The sequence below is a fragment of the Dama dama genome, chromosome 20 (genome assembly GCF_033118175.1).
Source record: "Dama dama isolate Ldn47 chromosome 20, ASM3311817v1, whole genome shotgun sequence".
In the NCBI taxonomy this organism is placed as follows: domain Eukaryota; kingdom Metazoa; phylum Chordata; class Mammalia; order Artiodactyla; family Cervidae; genus Dama; species Dama dama.
The window spans coordinates 99909685-99928627 of record NC_083700.1 but is presented as its reverse complement, the minus strand read 5'-3'; the positions used below and the strand labels follow the sequence as shown (position 1 = coordinate 99928627).

Here is an 18943-nt window from a genome sequence, read left to right as displayed (position 1 = left end):
TGGCCAATCTGTGTTTTAACAGTGCTGTGGTTTGAGTTTGTCTGTTCCTTTAGGGGCTTCTAATTGTAGATGCTAGAAATTTGGGTGTTGTTGAAACCTTTCTCTTTTGCTTGTTATTACTTTGCAAGCTAAGGTCTGATTCTAGCACCTCCATCCTGGATGTTTTCCCCTATCCCTCCAAATACCCTGACTCTGCTGACCCTTCTCAAGGGCTTTCAGGAGAGAGAAGGAGGAAAGGGGGTGAATTTGCCAGCTGGGGTCTTTGTCTGGTATTTGGGGGTTCCTGTTTGTGGGCCAGGGAAACTAACATTGACCTCTCACCAGGATCTCTGCCTCCAACTCCCACCTCAGAGGCTGCTTCCTGCCAGATTCCCTTAGGGATTTCTCTTAGGGTTAGAAATGATTGTGACTGTTGGTGAAGGTCTTCTATCTCTCGGTGTTCTCTTTGTCCACGGCAGCCTGAATGTTCTGGGCTACCTGGAGGCTGGACTTGATGGCTGTGTCTATCCAGGCGTGGGGCAGGCAGGTGTGCTCGCCAACAAAGTGTATGCGGCCCTCTGGCTGGAAAAGTTGCTGCGAATAGTCCACAAACTGATAGGGTGTGAACTCAGTGAAGGCGCCCATGAAGAGGGGGTCCAGAGACCAGTGCTTGACCGCAGAAGAGGGGCACATGCGCCGCAGCTCCTCCTTGGGAATCTGGTGCACCGCCGCCAGATCCCTCAGGACGATATCCACCACCTGGTCCTGCTTCATGGATATGAAGAAGAGGGAATCGTCTTCCACGGTGTAGGAGGCCAGCAGGACACCCTTGCCGCTGGGGAGGCGGTGGCTGGGGTAGTAGATGTAGCGGGAGGGCAGGTCGGTGATGGAGACCCTGCCCTGGATGCCGTCCCGCTCCCAGAAGGACTCGTTGCACGCCAGAACCACCTTGATGGCGCTGGTATAATGCACTGAGCCGAGCGCGTCCATCTTGTCTCGCGAGAGCGGGGGCTCAAAGGTGATGAGATGCGTTGCCTTGGCTGAGGCGGAGATGATGACAAAGTCTGCGGTGAGGGTGCGCAGGGTAGAGCTGGATTCGCCCGTCTGGTAGGAAATCCGAACCTCAGGCCCATCTCTCACTACCTTCTCCACCTTGGAGCCCAGACGGATGGTGCCAGGCTTCAGGCTGGCGTTGAGGGCTTTGGGGAGCTGGTCAAAGCCACCGGTGATCTCGGAAAAGCTGTAGTGGTGAAGAGAGGGAAGCGGGTGAGTGTGGGAGGCACAGTCTGCTGAGTTGCCAGCAGCGATCCCAGGCCCAAAAGGAAGGAAACGGGCCTCCTGCAGTAGGTGGTGAATACTTCATGTGTGTGTGCTCAGTCGTGTCTGACTCTTCTGCAACCCCATGGGCTGTAGCCTACCAGGTTCCTCTGTCCATGGAATTCTCCAGGCAAGAATACTGGAGTGGGGTGCCATTTCCTTCTCCAGGGGATCTTCCGCACCCAGGGATGGAACCTGCGTTTCTTGGGTCTCCTGCATTGCAGGCAGATTCTTTACCATTGAGCAACCTGGGAAGTCCATGTATGTCACACATCTCACCTTAACTAGTCTCTGTGAGGGAGGGATCATTGCTTACTTTTATACTTTGGAAAATGAACACCCAGAAAAAAGGGACTTTCTCACAATGACATGTGCAATCTAGCTGGAAAGCCCATGGCTTCAGCCACCATGCAGTTCTGCATCCCACGAGGCGTCCTGCAGACCTACGTGCTCCTTGCCCAGCTTGTGTGAATCTGAGTTGCATGACTTCTCTGAGCCTCAGCCTCCTCACTGGTAACATGACTCTGAATTATAGTGCCCTGCCTTCCAAGTGATCATAGCATTAAATGTGATCATCCTTGGAAAATGCTTAGCATGGCACCTGGCACATAGGACCTACTCTGTAATCGAAGTTCCCTTTCTCTGTTCTGCGTGTTTGAGAAAGGGGCAGGCTCAAGGTCTGGTCCAGATCAGCCTTACTCATTACTTGTGAAGATCATGTCAACCTGAAGGGACTCCAGAAGGGACTTGTAGTATCCAGCATCCTCATTCATTACATCCCCGATCATCTTTACTGCTCCTCGGCCCAGCATCCCTTCCTTCAGCAGGTAAGCCTGTGGGGAGATGGAAGCATCAGGTAGAGGGCACAGTATGTAGGAAGGGGCCTCAGTAGGGACCTGGGGTAGGCAAGGTTGAAGCAGGGGTGAGGGGACTCCAGGGAGGTGAAGCCTTGGGCATTGGGAGAAGGTCCTGGTAGGGAGGGGACAATCCCAGGGGTCTAGTTTGAGCACAGACCCCCTTTCATCCCTGTCTTGGGACTTTGCCTCACTCACCTTGGTGGAGTAAGAATTGTAAAAGGACATCAGGTGGCTGCAGTTTAATTCTTTCAGGCTTTTGAGCTGTAGAGAAGAGGAAGGGGTAGCAACTTGAAAGTCATAGGGCCAGAGGCGGGACTTCTGGGTTCTCTGGATGATCCTTTGAAGAGGATGGGGACTAAGAGGAAGTAGATGGAGGGAAAAGGGGGAGGGAGTTTCCACCTCCTAAATTTTCTCTCCCCCCCCCCGCCCCACCCCCAGATCTCTCCTTCATTTAATTTAAAGGTGAAGACATTTACTTCAATCCAGGAAGACTGATTCATTACCAAGGATTGGATTACCTGGTGACTCCCCTTCCTCCTACTGCTTAATCAAGGAATGGATGATTGGTCCACATGGGACAGAAGGGATGGAGCTGGGCACTAGGGCTTGGGTGGCAACATTCTTAGGGGGTGTTAGAAGGAAGATAGACCAATCATAAGAGTGTCAGGTAGGAGTAAGGTGGCCTGATGGATGGTCACCTAACTTGCTAGGTGACTTTTGGCCAGACCTGTGTTTTCCTGACCCCGGGGGTGGTGGTGGGGTATGGGGAGAGGGGGGAGGCAGGAGTCACCTTGCCAATGGACTGGTAGGAGAGATTTATAGCACTCTTGCCCTTTTCTCTTGGGTTCATGGAATAGCCTAGAAGCTCTGGGTTGGCCTTAATCTCCCTGGCGCGGTAGCGTTTTCTGTTGATGAAGTACCAGGTGTTGTCATTGTACTGGAGGAACTTGTTTAGCTTCAGGCCCAGCTTCCTGACATAGGTGTGGACCAACCTGGAACAGACACAGGCACAACGTGGCCCTCATCCGTGGGACACCTCATTTCTGTTTACCTCACAGTAGAAATTATTTCCAGGAAAACCAGTTTCTTCATGTGCCCAGGGAGCCCAGACTGACTGCCTCCTCATCTCTAACCTCGCCTTCTCTTACTACTGCATTAGTTCTTTTTCTCCTGTTTTTTCACTGAGGGAGACAGGGAGTAGGTAGTTCCCCATGACTGAAAGAAGGCCCTTAAGGAAATTCCAGCATATAGAGCTCAACTACAGAGCCCCAGACGTTTTGTTTCAGACAGAATTTAAATTTCCATTTCTAAGTAAGCTTGAAAAGTGAAAGTGTTAGTTGCTCAGTTGTGTCCGACTCTTTGCAACACCACGGACTGTAGCCCACCAGGTTCCTCTGCCCATGAAATTCTCCAGGCAAGAATACTGGAGTGGGTATTCTTGGGGATCTTCCTGACCCAGGTTCTCCTGCATTGCAGGAGATGGTAAATTATCTGAGCCACCAGAGAAGCCCTAAGTAAGTTTGAGGCCATATCTAAAGACTCCTACTTTGGGCTGCTACTGTTAACTTTTGGTTTTGTTTAGGCTAGTGTTTGTAGGGAAATCTCAGGTTTAGTTTCCACTTAAGGCAAAAAATGAGGCATGTGGCGGGGGCATCAGGCGAAGGATCTTTTTGTCTTACAAGCCCCAGAACTGGGGGCCAGGTTATCTTCCAGATTCTGATTTAGAAATAGAGCGTATGCTTTGGTGTCAAGTACTCCCTTGATTTTGAGGAGCTTTATCACTTCCTCGTAGGAGAACCTTAGGTCAGTCACTTAATATCTCTGAGTCCAGTTTCTTGATGTGTAAATAGGAAAAAATAAGCGTATTACATTATAAGGCTGTGAGAGTCAAATGAAATAATGCACATATAGTACTGAGCATAGGCAGGCACGTAGTAAGTGTTCACGAATGACAGCTACTATTATTATTATTTATTTTATAGCTTAAAGTAGTTTCTGGCCTCCCTGGTGGCTCAGACTGTAAAGAATCTGCCTGCAATGCAAGAGACCTGGGTTGGATCCCTGGATTTGGAAGATTCCCTGGAGAAGGGATTGGCTATCTGCTCCAGTATTCTTGCCTGGAGAATCCCATGGACAGAGGAATCTTTCAGGTTACAGCCCATGTAATCTTTCAGGTTACTCACAAAAGAGTTGGACAACAGCAAATGGTCATTATTAGTTTGGGATCTTCCACTTTCTATATTACCCTGAGCTCTGAGCCTCCATCATCTCTGTCAGCTGGGGGACCAGACTTGCAGGATTGAATCCCATGAAACAGTGAGTCTGAAAGGGCTCTGACACAATGGCAGCAGCCCACCCCCTACTCCTCTTAATTCTTCCTCCTTGCCTTTTACTCCATCCCTCTCCTGAGACTTACCTGTGGCACTTTGGGATCCGCATGGGCCCCAGTTCATAGTACCAGCCCTCCTTCTCGTTCCTGAATGTCATCTCTCGACCCCCGACAGGGTCACTGGCTTCCAAGATGGTTACCTGGTGTCCAGGGAGGCTGCTGTCACTCTCAGAGTCATGCACTCCCTTTTCCCACCTGCCCTGGCCACAGGCTCTATTCTGGAATTCCCACTGGTAGGTCCCTGAATGTGCAGGATAACTAAACTGGGCAGAGTGGGGTTTCCTCCCAGAGGGACCTGAGTAACGTAGGTGATGCAGAAGGGCTCCAGGGTTGCAGGGGTCAGAACACCTCTTGGTCCTTTCTGGCTAGCATAGCCCTTCTCTACTTTTATTTCCAAAAGAACACAAGTTGCAATTAAGTCTCAGGGGATGCAGCTTTTTGAGGAACAATAACTAAGGGCTGAGAGACCCAGTGGGTTATGCTCATTTGTCCAAGGGTTGGTGTAACCCCACTCCTTTTCATTTTTCACCCAATGAAGCAAACTGGAGGTGAATGATTGAGGCCCCCCCGCCCCCATACCAGCTCACCTGATGGCCCGCATCTTGCAGGGCCTTGGCTGCAGTCAGCTCTGACATGCCAGCTCCCACCACCACTATGCGCTTGGGCACTGGGGAGGTGTGGAGGCCCTCCTGGGCTGTGACAAGGATAGACTCGTATTCAGGGTCCTGGAAACACTTTAACCAAGTCCTCACAGAACCCAAGGCAGCTGGGGGTGGCCAACTAGAGCCCCAAGATCAGGATTCCTGGGGCAGAGAAAGGAATGGGGGCTGGGGCTCTGTACCCTGCCCTAACTGGGACGAGCTTGTCTGTGCGGATGAGTGGGAGTGGTAAGGTCAGGAGTGTCTGTCCAATGTGTGGTTGTGAACATGTGTTTGTGATTGTGTCTGTGTCTGTGTTGTGTGGGATATGAATGATGTGTCAACTATGCTAGCTTTAGTTGTATGATTGTGAATGTTCATGTGTGTAGGTGTGATTGGAAAATCCTGGTTGTGTGCAGCTTCCTACGGGAGGGTAAACATGCCTGCTTCTGATGGTGCATGTGTGTGTGTGTGAGGTTATCTATGTTAAAGTTGCTGTGGTTGTGAGTCTGTGATCATTGTCCTGTGTAACTGCATTGTTTGTGATTTTATGTGAATTGAGTATGTTGTGGGTATGAGTATACAGTGTAGGTACCTGAGTAAATGTATGGATGAATCTGTACAGAAAAGTGAGAGATGTTGTAGAAATAGTGCATGTTAGCCTGTGTTTGGAGGAGGGAGAATGATATGTGTGCTTTGCTTGAGTTTGAGAGAGAATTTGGTTGTTTGTGTTCTTGTGTTTGATTCTGTGTCTGTGTCTGAGCATGAGGTGAGACTGGGGAGCCTGAGGGTGTCTGTATTCTTTGAGTATATGTCCTTTTGTGAGAGAGAGAGTGTGTGTGTGTAGCACAGTTCTCTTCGGGGAAGGGGAGAAGGGGCATTGTGACCACTTTCTCAATGACTACTCATGCCCCACAGGAACTTGCTAGCCCTGCTGTTCTTCTCCAGCCTCACAGGATTTTTGTCAAAACATTCTGTTTTCTAATGTGTAGTCAAGATTGAAAGCCATAGTTAATATATAAGTCCAGAGTGACTTAGTTTTCTCCTGCACAAATAACTATTCTGATTTACAGAGATATTCACCTAAGAGTCTGAAACCCTGAGAGAGAGTCTGTGTGGTTTCCTTGGCGTCACTTGCTCTAAAGGGAGCAGCCAGGAGCTGTGACACACTGAGTGCCCCTGCACTAGCTTTAGTTTTTTGGCCGCTGAGAATCCCCTTAGTCCAGTCTTCGTCCTGGCAGCACAGCTGAAGCTCTCAGAAGAAAAGGGGTCTTCAGGGGCCACCCACTGAGGAGGAGCAGGGACCCCGCTGGTTCCCAGTGCAGGACACTCCCAATGCCAGAAGAGCCTTCTGAAGGGGAGACTTCTCAGGAAAGAGGAGAGGTGTGACCATGCCCCATGGGACAGAGAGTCAAGCCTCCCAGCAGCCCCCGCCAGGCCTACCTCAACCTCTGGAATCCATTCTCCACCCGGGACAGGTTTTCCCATCTCGCTGAGTGATCACCATTCTGTCTCAGCCCCCATGACCTTCCCCTTGAGTGGGCCCAACCCCCAGGTGCATTCTCCAGACCTGTATGCATCCTTTTGACTCACTTTCAACACCTGGACCTATCCATAGCCCCTGACCTAGCTCCTGTCCCATCGCAGAACCCACCCCTCTTTCCCTAGCCTGGCCCTATGCCCAGACTCCCTCTTGGACCCATCTTACCCACCCCCCGGCCTACTCCCACTCCACAATCTAGCTCTTCTCCCTGTCTCAGCATCCAACACCTCCTTCCTCAGGTGCCTCTCTCTCAGATTCAGAGGAGGGACCCTCCTTACCTCTCATCTTGACCATGGCCCTGCAGCTCAGGCTGAGTCTGGTACAACTCTCCCTCTCTTAAAGAGGAGCCAGCTCCACCCAGAAGTCACTGGCCTCATCCCACTAGGCTACCCTAGGGGCCAATTGGCTGGGCCAAGCAGAAAAGCCCTGCCCTCAAGGCCTGGCTGTCAGGTAAAGATGACTGTGGTGATTCAGTCCCACCCCCCGCCTCATCTTCTGCATCCCTATCTTCCTTCTGGCCCATCTCCCTTCCTACGGAAAGCCCCTTCTCCCAGCTCAGATCAGTCAGTGATGGGAAGGGGTTGTGGGAGCCAGGTGGACCATCCCAAATCTGCTGGGACCATCTCCCAGGAAGGGGTAGGATTGGGAATGAACCTCTGGGCTGGTTTGGAAATCCAGAGTCTGGGCTCCCAGCACAGGCCAGACCTCCTGACTGCTCTCACTAGAGAATGTCCCTGTTCCGCTGGCGTCTCACTGCGGAGCCTTCTGCTCCAAGGTGAGGATTCTAGCCATGAGTTCCCGGGGAGGGCTGGGCTCTCCCCACGCCTCTCAGGTGTTCCTCTGCAGGCAGGGTAGAGTCTGTGGTCTGGCCCATTTGCCGTGGGGAGTGGGTGTTTTCCTCCATTCCTCTGGGTCCCCCAGGGCTTCCTTAGGCACAGGCGGGCTTCTCTGGCACTGGAATTTCTTCTTCTGGGGAATCAGGCCAGCTGGCTGTGGTATCAGTGCTAGTCTTTGTTCTCTGTGTACAGTGGAGGGAGAAGGGGGCAGGAAACCTTCACAGAGAAGCAGCCTGGGGCTATGGAGGGGGCTGGAGTGTGAGCAGATGTCCAGCAGCTGGGACACAGGACTCAGATCCTGGGCACTAGGGTGGCATTGGAGAAAGGGCACCAGCAATGGAATCAAACAGACTGAGTTCAAATTCTGCTTAGTTGTGTTGTAGCTGTGTGTCTTAGGACATATAGTATGCTTCTCTGAGCCTGGGTTTCCTTATCTGTAAAACTGCGTAATAATACTTTCTTTCCTTACAGGGTATTTCAAGGATTAAATGAGATGATGTGTGAAGAGCCTGGCATAGGTAGGTACCTAAGCTGGTTTCCGTCTTTCCTTTTGGAGTTAGGGTTTGTCACACAACTGCAATATCTCTAAAAAGCGGTAGTTCCTCCATCACAGAGCTGCTAGCAGCAGCAGATAGAATGATATTAAATGATATTTAAAGAGAAACTGTGTGAATTGCTGGGCAGGTCGAAGACTCTTGCTTTCTTGCTCTCACTCTGTTGTCGATTCTTTAAATTTTTAATAGCTTTATTGAGATATAATTTATATACCATACAATTCACCCATTTGAAGTGAACAATTCAGTAGTTTTTAGTGTATTCACAGAGTTGTGCTACTATTACCACAACTAAGTTAAAACATTCTCATTATTCTTCAGGAAACTCAAACTGGGGCTCTGTAACAACCTAGAGGGTTGGGAAAGGGTGGGAGATAGGAGGGAGGTTCAAGAGGGAGGGGACATGTGTACAACTATGGCTAATTCATGTTGATGTATGGCAGAAATCCAGCCAATACTGTAAAGCAATTATCCTTCAATTAAAAATAAATAAACGAACAAACAAAAAAAGAAATCCTATACACTTTAGCCATCAGCCCCCATTCTCTGCATCCCCCCAACCACTATTCTGCTTCCTGCCTCTATGGGTTTGCCTGTTTTGGACATTTCATATAAATATAATCACACAATATGTGGTCTTTTGTGGCTGGCTCCATTCATTAAACATAACATTACATTAAACATAACATCTTTAAGATTCATCCATGTTGCAGCATGTATCAGTACTTCATTTCTTTTCATGGCTGAATAATAGCCATTTCTGGCTGACTCTTGTTCCATTTATGACTGAATAATATTCCATTTATACCACATTTTGTTTATCCATTCATCTTTTGGTTTTGGCCACCTGGTGTAGTGGGAATTCCTAATAACGTACATTCTCAGCTTTGAGAAATTCCACAGAAATAGAATATGGAAAAACAGCATATATTAAGAAACTATGTTAATAATTATCTTTCACGTTTTCCTTAGAATATTAGCCTTGTTACAAATCCCAAGGCCAGACCCAGAAGGGAATATGACTGCGATCATGAAAGCATAGACTTTGGAACACCGGGTTGGCGCCTGGCATGAACGTTGCCTACGCACTTGCTGATTGTTCATGAGACTTGCCCCAAAAGGAAACAGCCTGGGATAAAAACAAGGAAATCTGGATTATGTCAATGTAATCCATGACATTTAGGAGTACATGATTGAAACAGAATATGTCTTGAGAAAGATAAGACCAAAAAAATTCTTATAGCCTGCACTTAGGAATAAAATCTGGACTCAGAGTGGACTCTTCACCTCAGTCCAGTAGAGGCTGCAGGTCTCCTGACCCATTGCACCAGATTTCGTGTTCTGTCTTCATTCTTGTCGCTTGCTCCCAGACCATTAGGGCTTTCTAGCTGTTATACACGGTGTGGCTATAAGCATTCTTTTTATGTGGATATAGGTTTTCATTTTTCTTAGGCATACACTTTGGAGTGGAATTGTTGGGTTATATGTTGGTTCTGTGTTTCACCTGTTGAGGAACTGCCAGATTGGTTTCCAAAATGACAGCACCATTTTGCTTTCCCACTAGCAACGAATGAGAGTGCCAATTTCTTCTCATTCTCCATGACACTTGTTATTATCTGTGCTTTTGATTATAGCCATCCTAGTGGGGGTAAAGTACTATTTCATTGTTTTCTCATTTGCACTTCCCTGATGATAAGTGACTTAGAACTCAACATCTAGAAAACAAAGATCATGGTATCTGGTCCCATCACTTCATGGCAAATAGATGGGGAAACGATGGAAACAGTGCCAGGCTTTATTTTCTTGGGCTGCAAAATCACTGCAGATGGTGACTGCAGCCATGAAATTAAAGATGCTTGCTCCTTGGAAGAAAAGCTATGACCAACCCAGACAGCATATTAAAATGCAGAGACATTACTTTGGCACCAAAGGTCCGTCTAGTCAAAGCTGTGGTTTTTCCAGTAGTCATGTATGGATGTGAGAGTTGGACCATAACGAAAGCTGAGCACCAAAGAATTGATGCTTTTGAACTGTGGTATTGGAGAAGACTCTTGAGATTCCCTTGGATTGCAAGGAGATCCAATCAGTCAATCCTAAAGGAAATCAGTCCTGAATATTCATTGGAAGGACTGATGTTGAAGCTGAAGCTCCAATACTTTGGCCACCTGATGCGAAGAACTGACTCATTGGAAAAGACCCTGATGCTGGGAAAGATTGAAGGCAGGAGGAGAAGGGGATGACAAAGGATGAGATGGTTGGATGGCATCACTGACCTGATGGATATGAGTTTGAATAAGCTCTGGGAGATGGTGATGGACAGGGAGGCCTGGTGTGCTACAGCCCATGGGGTCACAAAGAGACACAAATGATCGACTGAACTGAACTGAACTGATGATCAGTGACCTTGAGCATCTTTTCATGTTCTTAACGGACATCTGTATATCTTCTTTGGAGAAATGTTCATTCAGATCCTTTGCCCATTTTTTCATTTGGTTAGTTGTCTCTTTATTATTGAATTGTAAGTGTTCTTTATGGTAGCTCAGCTGGTGAAGACTATGCCTGCAATGCAGGGAAGATCCGCTGGAGAAAGGATAGGCTATCCACTCCAGTATTCTTGGGCTTCCCTGGTGGCTAAGATGGCAAAGGGTCCACCTACAATGCGGGAGACCTGGCTTCGATCCCTGGGTTGGGAAGATCCCCTGGAGGAGGACATGGCAACCCATTCCAGTATTCTGGCTTGGAGAATCCCCAAGGACAGAGGAGCCTGGTGGGCTACAGTCCACGGTGTCACAAAGAGTCCTCGGGGTTACAAAGAGTTGGACATGACTGAGCAACTAAGCACAAGGGTTCTTGATATTGTAAATAAAATCGTTTTCACATATATGATTTGCAAATATTTCTGGCAGCCCCATTCCATGTGTTGCCTTTTTACTTTCTTGATGGTGTCCTTTGAAGCACAAATATTTTTAATTTTGAAGAATCCTTATTTTTCCTTTTGTTGCTTCTGTATTTGGGGTCCTAAGAAACTATTGCCTAATCCAAGATCATGCAGACTTACCCTTTGCTGTCTTCTAAAAGTTTTCTATTTTCAGCTTATATGTTGAAGTCTTTACTCCATCTGAAGTGACATTTATACATAATGTGAGGTAGAGTTCCAACTTTCATTGTCTCAGCACATTTTATTAAAAGAGCTATTCTTCCCTCCCCCGCCCCGATGGGCAGGCAGGCTGCTCTGAGGAGGCAAGGAGGGGAGGGCTGGGCCAGCTGTAGGGCGGACAGTGATGTCGAACTTCTGCGCAGGCCCTCAACTGCACGCAGAAGAGCATGCAGTCAGACCTGGCCTTCTTCAGGTTCCCGCAGGATCCGGCCAGATGCCAGAAGTAGGTGGTGAACTGCAGGCAAGCAGACTTAGAAGATAAAAAGCTAATCAACTAAATAAACATTATCGACCGTGTGCCAAACACTTTGAAACTCCTATGATCTGCAGAACTAGTCCTTACGGGACAGTTCTCTGAGATAATGCAATACCAATAGTATTCGATCTCACCGGCCATTTGAATAATCCACATAGTAGACACAGAAAGCGAATAAAAAGAATTGGGTGAAGATGAAATAGAGACACTGAAACAGAAAAAAAGTGACAGTGTTAATGATTCAACTTCTCAAGGCCTTTTTTTTTTTTCCATTTATTTTTATTAGTTGGAGGCTAATTACTTTACAATATTGTAGTGGTTTTTGCCATACATTGACATGAATCAGCCATGGATTTACATGTATTCCCCATCCCGATCCCCCCTCCCACCTCCCTCTCTACCCGATCCCTCTGGGTCTTCCCAGTTCACCAGGCCCGAGCACCTGTCTCATGCATCCTACCTGGGCTGGTGATCTGTTTCACCATAGATAATATACATGTTTCGATGCTGTTCTCTCGAAACATCCCACCCTCGCCTTCTCCCACAGAGTCCAAAAGTCTGTTCTGTACATCTGTGTCTCTTTTTCTGTTTTGCATATAGGGTTGTCGTTACCATCTTTCTAGATTCCATATATATGCGTTAGTATACTGTATTGGTGTTTATCTTTCTGGCTTACTTCACTCTGTATGATGGGCTCCAGTTTCATCCATCTCATTAGAACTGATTCAAATGAATTCTTTTTAATGGCTGAGTAATATTCCATGGTGTATATGTACCACAGCTTCCTTATCCATTCGTCTGCTGATGGGCATCTAGGTTGCTTCCATGTCCTGGCTATTATAAACAGTGCTGCAATGAACATTGGGTGCATGTGTCTCTTTCAGATCTGGTTTCCTTGGTGTGTATGCCCAGAAGTGGGATTGCTGGGTCATATGGCAGTTCTATTTCCAGTTTTTTAAGAAATCTCCACACTGTTCTCCATAGTGGCTGTACTAGTTTGCATTCCCACCAACAGTGTAAGAGGGTTCCCTTTTCTCTGAAGGCCTTTTTAAAAGGCCTTGACCTGTTGATGAAACTTCTGAACAGGAACCAAAACAAAAGGAAATAAATGAGAGCAATACTCAAAACTCCAGTGCAGAAGGAGGGGGTGAAGAGCAGGATGAAGACATTTTACCTTTAACTCTCGAAGGGAAGGAAAACAAAGAATACTTTAAGTCTTTATCTAAAATTTTGATTCTTATGGGAAAACAAAACATACCTCTGGATGGCCATGAAGCTGATGAGATCCCAGAAAGTCTTTTTACTCCTGATAACTTTCAAGCTCTGCTAGAGTGCTGGATCAGTTCTGGTGAAGAGGTTCTGAGAAAGCGCTTTGAGACAACAGCTGTTAACACATTGTTCTGTTCAGAAACACAGCAGAAATAGATGCTAGAGATCTGTGAGAGCTGCATTTGGGAAGAAACCCTCAGGGAAGTGAGAGACTCTCACTTCTTTTCCATCATCACTGATGATGTGGTGGACATCGCAGGGGAAGAGCACCTGCCTGTGTTGGTGAGGTTTGTTGAGAAGCTCACAACCTGAGAGATGAATTTGTAGGCTTCCTGCCTTATGAAGCTAATGCAGAAATTTTGGCCGTGAAATTTCACACTATAATAACTGAGAAATGGGGATTAAACACTGAGTACTGTCGTGGCCAGGCTTACTTTGTGCCTAGTGGATTTTCATCCAAATGAAAGTTGTTGCTTCTAAATGTTTAGAGAAATATCCCCAGGTTACACACTCTGCTCTTCCTGTGCCTTAAATATGTGGTTGGCAAAAGCAGTATCTGTTATGGGAGTATCTGTCTCATTAGGAACAATTGAGGAAGTTTGTTCTTTTTTCCATCAATCACCACAACTGCTTTTAGAGCTTGAAAGTGTAATTTTTGTCCTCTTTCAGAACAATGAAGAAAGGGGCAAAGAACTGTAGGAAATTTGCCATTCTCAGTGGACAGGTAGGCATGATGCTTTTGAAATCTTAGTGGACCTCCTACAAGCACTTGTTTTATGCTTAGATGGTATAAATATTGATACAACTGTTAGACGAAATAACTGTATAGCTGGCCAAGCATTTGTGCTCTGTAGTGTGGTAACAGATTTTGATTTCATGGTTACCATTGTTGTTCTTTAAAATGTTTTATCTTTTACAAGAGCCTTTGGGAAAAATCTTCAGGGGCAAACCTCTGATGTCTTTTTTGCAGCCAGTAGCTTGACTGCAGTGTTACATTCACTAAATGAAGTGATGGAAAATATTGAAGTTTGTCATGAATTTTGGTTTGAGGAAGCCACAGATTTAACAACCAAACCGTATTCAGATGAAACTCCCAGGGAAATTTCTCAGAGCTCAGCACAGTAACCTGGAGTCTCAGCTAACCTCTGAGAGTTACTATAAAGAAACTCTAAGTGTTCCAACTGTGGAACACATTATTCAGGAACTGAAAGATATATTCTCAGAACAGCACCACAAAGCTCTTAAATGCTTATCCCTGGTACCCTCTGTCATGGGACAGCTCAAATTCAATACGTCAGAGGAGCACCATGCTGACATGTACTGAAGTGACTTACCTAATCCTGACACACTATCTGCTGAGCTGCATTGTTGGAGAATCAAATGGAAACACAGAGGGAAAGATACAGAACTTCCATCCACTATTTATGAAGCCCTTCATCTACCAGACATTGTTTTTTCCTAATGTTTATGCATTGCTGAAGGTCCTATGTATTCTTCCTGTGATGAAAGTTGAGAATGAACACTATGAAAATGGGCAAAAGCATCTCAAAGCATACTTGAGGAACACTTTGACATATCAAAGGTCAAGTAACTTGGCTTTGCTTAACATAAATTTTGATATAAAACATGATTTGGATTTCATGGTCGATACGTATATCAAACTCTATACAAGTAAGTCAGAGCTTCCTACAGATAATTCAGAAACCATTGAAAATACCTAAGAGACTTTTAACCTAGACTTTCTCTTGTATTTGACATTTGAAAAAAAGCCTGTAAGAAATTTTAAAAATATCTTACAGAAAAATTGTAAGGGTAAGCCACATAATCACTGAATATCTTGACCTGTAGGCCTCCCATTGAGTTCATTAGTCATTGATAATCTGCCTGTTTAAATGGCCTGTTTGAATGCCCATGCTTTGGAGACCTAACTGTTTTTCCATAATAAAGCATTGAAAGTACCATGTTACATTTGTATGTGATCTCTGCTAATGGCACTTTGGAATTGTTTTAGTTAAGTTATTTTAGACATTACGTTTATCGCTGTGGATCCAATTGTCAGGTATTAAGTTATCAGATCTTTAAAAAAATAAAATTAGAGGAGGTATGGGAGGAAGGAACACATTTTGTAAAATGTTGCAATGAAGCTCATGATTGACTTTCGAATAGTAGAAGTTTTAAGTATGCTATTAAAAATCTGTAAAGGACAGTTAAGAAAACTATCAGACGTAAGAGAAATGTGTGAGCTTGTCAAACAAGGGTTTCAGTGTAGATTTTGTTTTTATCAAATGAAGTTAAAGCAACAAGTTAAAGTTTGAATGGAAGAGCCTGCCATTGCTGTTCCACATTGGTTATTGCTGTTTACATTCCTTTATTGAGCCTACGTCTTCATAAGCTCTTTGGCAGGTATATGTTGAACACTTCTGTTTCATGGTCAAGAAAGGATCAGAGGCCATGGATACTGACAACTGATTTGTCTATTTTCTTCTGTCTTTTTCCATGACTGTATCTACTGCCTCCTTTTGGTTTACAAGCAAAGCCTAGAAAACCTACAAAAATAAGTGTTTTGTAGTTTATCTAGGAATAATACAGAAAATATTGCTGTTATTTTTGGTGAAGAAAATCAATTTTGCATAGTTTATTTCAACCTAAATAAAATGTGAATTTTTTTTTAAAAAAGGACTATTCTTTTCTCATTAAATTGTCTTGGAAAATTTATCCTTGTCAAAAATCAATTGACCGTAAATGTGAACATCTATTTTTGGACTATCAATACTATTCTACTGAATTATAGGCAAATCCTTATGACACTATCATTGATAGTGTCACACTAACACACTATCTTGATTATTGGTTACTATAGTTCTGTAGTAACTTTCAAAATTGGTTAAAGACTGTTTTGCCTATTCTAGGTGCCTTGAACTTCCATATAAATGTTTTTTTCCCTTCCTTTTAAAAATTTATTTATTTTTATTTGAAGGATAATTGCTTTACAGTATTGCTTTGGTCTCTATCAAACATCAACGTGAATCAGCCATAGGTTTACCCATGTCCCCTCCCATTTGAACATTTCTCCCACCTCCCTTCCCATCCCATCCATCTAGGTTGTTACGAATGTTAGGATCAACTTTCCAATTTCTGCAAAATGCCAGTGGAATTATGATAGGGATTGTGTTGAATCTGTAGACAATTTAGAAAATATTCACATCTTAACAGAGTTCATTATTCTGATACATGAACCTGGGATGTCTTTCTATTTATATAGATCGTCTTAATTTCTTTAAACAATGTTTTATAGTTTTCAGAGTATAGTTTTGTACTTTTTTTTTATTAAATATATTCCTAAGGATTTCATTATTTTGATTCTATTATAAATAGACTTTGCTTAATTTCATTTATTCCATCTATTGAAATACATGGTAAGAGCTCATGTGGTTTCTGTGTTTTATTCTATTGATATGGTATATTACATCAATTGATTTTCAAATGTTAAACTAATCTTGCATTCCTGGGAGGTTGGGGACTCTTGCAGTTGTTACTGTTACTGACAAAGAGACAAGGAGGCCCCACAGTCAAAAGTAGAGTCTGGGTTGGAAATCCTGGTGGAGCCTCAGGTTACCATGGGTCTCTTATACCTATTCTGTGTACTTTCTAGAGAGCACATTCACCTGCTGAATTAGCTTCATGCTGATGAGCTTCCTGGGGCCTCAGCAAACCAGGAAAGTTCTCGTGGAGTGAGCTGACTGAGGGGGATTTTTTGGAGACCCTATGTTGTAGGTTGAAAAAATGGCTCCCCAAGGATGTCACAAGTCCTGGAGCCTGTGAATGTTACCTTATATAGCAAAAGGGAGTTTGTGTGTGTGATTAAATTAAACTTCTGAGATGGGGAGATTATCCTGGGGTAGCCAGGTGGGCTCTAAATATAGTCACAAGGGTCTTTATTAGAAGGAAGGCAAGAAGGTCAAAGGAGAAGAGGATGATGTGAACATGGAAGCAGAGGTTGGAGTGATGTGGTTACAGCCCAAGGGACACCAAAGTAGCCTCTAAAAACTGGAAGATGTAAGGAACAGATGCTCCCCTGGAGCCTCCAGGAAGAACCAAATATGCAAACACCGTGATTTTAGCTCAAGATTCACTTTGGACGTCTGACCTCCAGAACTATAAGAGAATGCATTTGTGTCATTTAAGGCCACTAAGTTTGTGACAGCTTGTTACAGCAGCAACAGGAAACTAAAGTACTCTACCTCCTGGTTTTCTGGGCAGCACAGGTCTGAGCACTAGAACTCTTCCTCAAACCTTATCACAGCTGACTTCCCAGGGCTCTTGTCCCCCTGTCCCTCCTAGTTCTATATCCTGAGTCTCAAAACACTCCTGTGTACGCTCCCGAGAGTGCCTCTGAGCTTTGCAGGTGAGACGGGAACACAGAAATAATGCAGTCAGTCCACTAGGATTTAATTCTTGTATCTGCTACTGTGAGCTGTGTTGGTGGGCAAGTCACATCACTTTTCTGAGCCTCAGCAGATGTGGGTTTCCTCTTTTCCTGCTTTGTGTTCTGGGAGAGACTGGTGCAGTGGAAACAAGCCCTTGACTCATTACCAGGACAGCTGGATGTGGGATCTTCCATTGCAGCACACAGATTCTCTAGCTGTGGCATGTGTGCTCCAGAGCATGTGGGCTTTGGTAGTTGAGGTGTATGGTCTTAGTTCCCCAGACAGGGATCAAGCCCATGTCCCCTTCATTGGAAGGTGGATTTTTTTTCCCCCTTTATTTATTTATATTATATATATATATATTTATTTATTTATTTATATTTTTTATATATTTATTTATTTATTTTTTCAGTGGGTTTTGTCATACAGTGATATGAATCAGCCATAGATTTACACGTATTCCCCATCCCGATCCCCCCTCCCACCTCCCTCTCCACCCAATTCCTCTGGGTCTTCCCAGTGCACCAGGCCCGAGCACCTGTCTCATGCATCCTACCTGGGCTGGTGATCTGTTTCACCATAGATAATATACATGCTGTTCTTTCGAAACATCCCACCCTCACCTTCTCCCAGAGAGTTCAAAAGTCTGTTCTGTACATCTGTGTCTCTTTTTCTGTTTTGCATATAGGGTTATCGTTACCATCTTTCTAAATTCCATATATATATGTGTTAGTATGCTGTAATGTTCTTTATCTTTCTGGCTTACTTCACTCTGTATAATGGGCTCCAGTTTCATCCATCTCATTAGAACTGATTCAAATGAATTCTTTTTAATGGCTGAGTAATATTCCATGGTGTATATGTACCACAGCTTCCTTATCCATTCATCTGCTGATGGGCATCTAGGTTGCTTCCATGTCCTGGCTATTATAAACAGTGCTGCGATGAACATTGGGTGCATGTGTCTCTTTCAGATCTGGTTTCCTCAGTGTGTATGCCCAGAAGTGGTATTGCTGGGTCATATGGCAGTTCTATTTCCAGTTTTTTAAGAAATCTCCACACTGTTTTCCATAGTGGCTGTACTAGTTTGCATTCCCACCAACAGTGTAAGAGGGTTCCCTTTTCTCCACACCCTCTCTAGCATTTATTGCTTGTAGACTTTTGGATAGCAGCCATCCTGACTGGCGTGTAATGGTACCTCATTGTGGTTTTGATTTGCATTTCTCTGATAATGAGTGATGTTGAGCTGGAAGGTGGATTCTTAACCACTGGACCACCAGGGAAGTCCCAGTTGTTAAACTTGTAACATCACACCGTCTATAGTCCTAATCTGCCAGTTAGTGGCTATAGGACATTTGTCACACTACTAAATCTTTATGACTCAGTTTCTTCCTCTGCAAAATCATAAAGATTACAGCACCATCTGTAACTCCTGTCCTAGGAATTAAAAAAAATTGAAGTATGGTTGATTTACAATATTATATTAATTTCAGGTGTGCAACATAGTGATTCAGTATTTTTACAGATTATGCTCCAATAAAAGTCATTAGAAGATAATGGCTATAATTCCCTGTGCTATACAGTATATCCTAGTTGCTTATCTAGTTTATACTTAATATGTATCTCTTAATCACATATCCTTAATTTCCCCCTCTCCCTTTCCTCTTCACATAGAAAACTAGTTCACTTTCTATAACTGTGAGTCTATTTCTCTTTTGCAT

General features: G+C 44.6%; 1 protein-coding gene and 1 pseudogene across 1 annotated transcript; one reads left to right on the top strand and one right to left on the bottom strand.

Annotated features, from left to right (window-relative positions):
* Positions 1-426: 426 nt before the first annotated feature.
* Positions 427-7017, bottom strand: LOC133040006 (L-amino-acid oxidase-like). Its single transcript, XM_061119762.1, has 7 exons — positions 7002-7017; positions 5130-5236; positions 4570-4682; positions 2881-3145; positions 2349-2414; positions 1996-2129; positions 427-1219 (listed from the first exon to the last, which is right to left on the bottom strand). The coding sequence occupies exons 1-7, from the start codon at positions 7015-7017 to the stop codon at positions 427-429; spliced, it is 1494 nt and encodes a 497-aa protein (XP_060975745.1).
* A 4377-nt stretch (positions 7018-11394) lies between these two features.
* Positions 11395-13695, top strand: LOC133040350 (52 kDa repressor of the inhibitor of the protein kinase-like; annotated as a pseudogene).
* The last annotated feature ends 5248 nt before the right edge of the window (positions 13696-18943 follow it).

Coding starts and splice junctions, on each gene's coding strand:
- LOC133040006 (XM_061119762.1), bottom strand. Junction 4,683..5,129: donor TGCAAGATGCGGGCCATCAG/GTGAGCTGGTAT, acceptor CCTGGACACCAG/GTAACCATCTTGGAAGCCAG. Junction 2,415..2,880: donor CCGGGGTCAGGAAAACACAG/GTCTGGCCAAAA, acceptor TCTTCTCTACAG/CTCAAAAGCCTGAAAGAATT.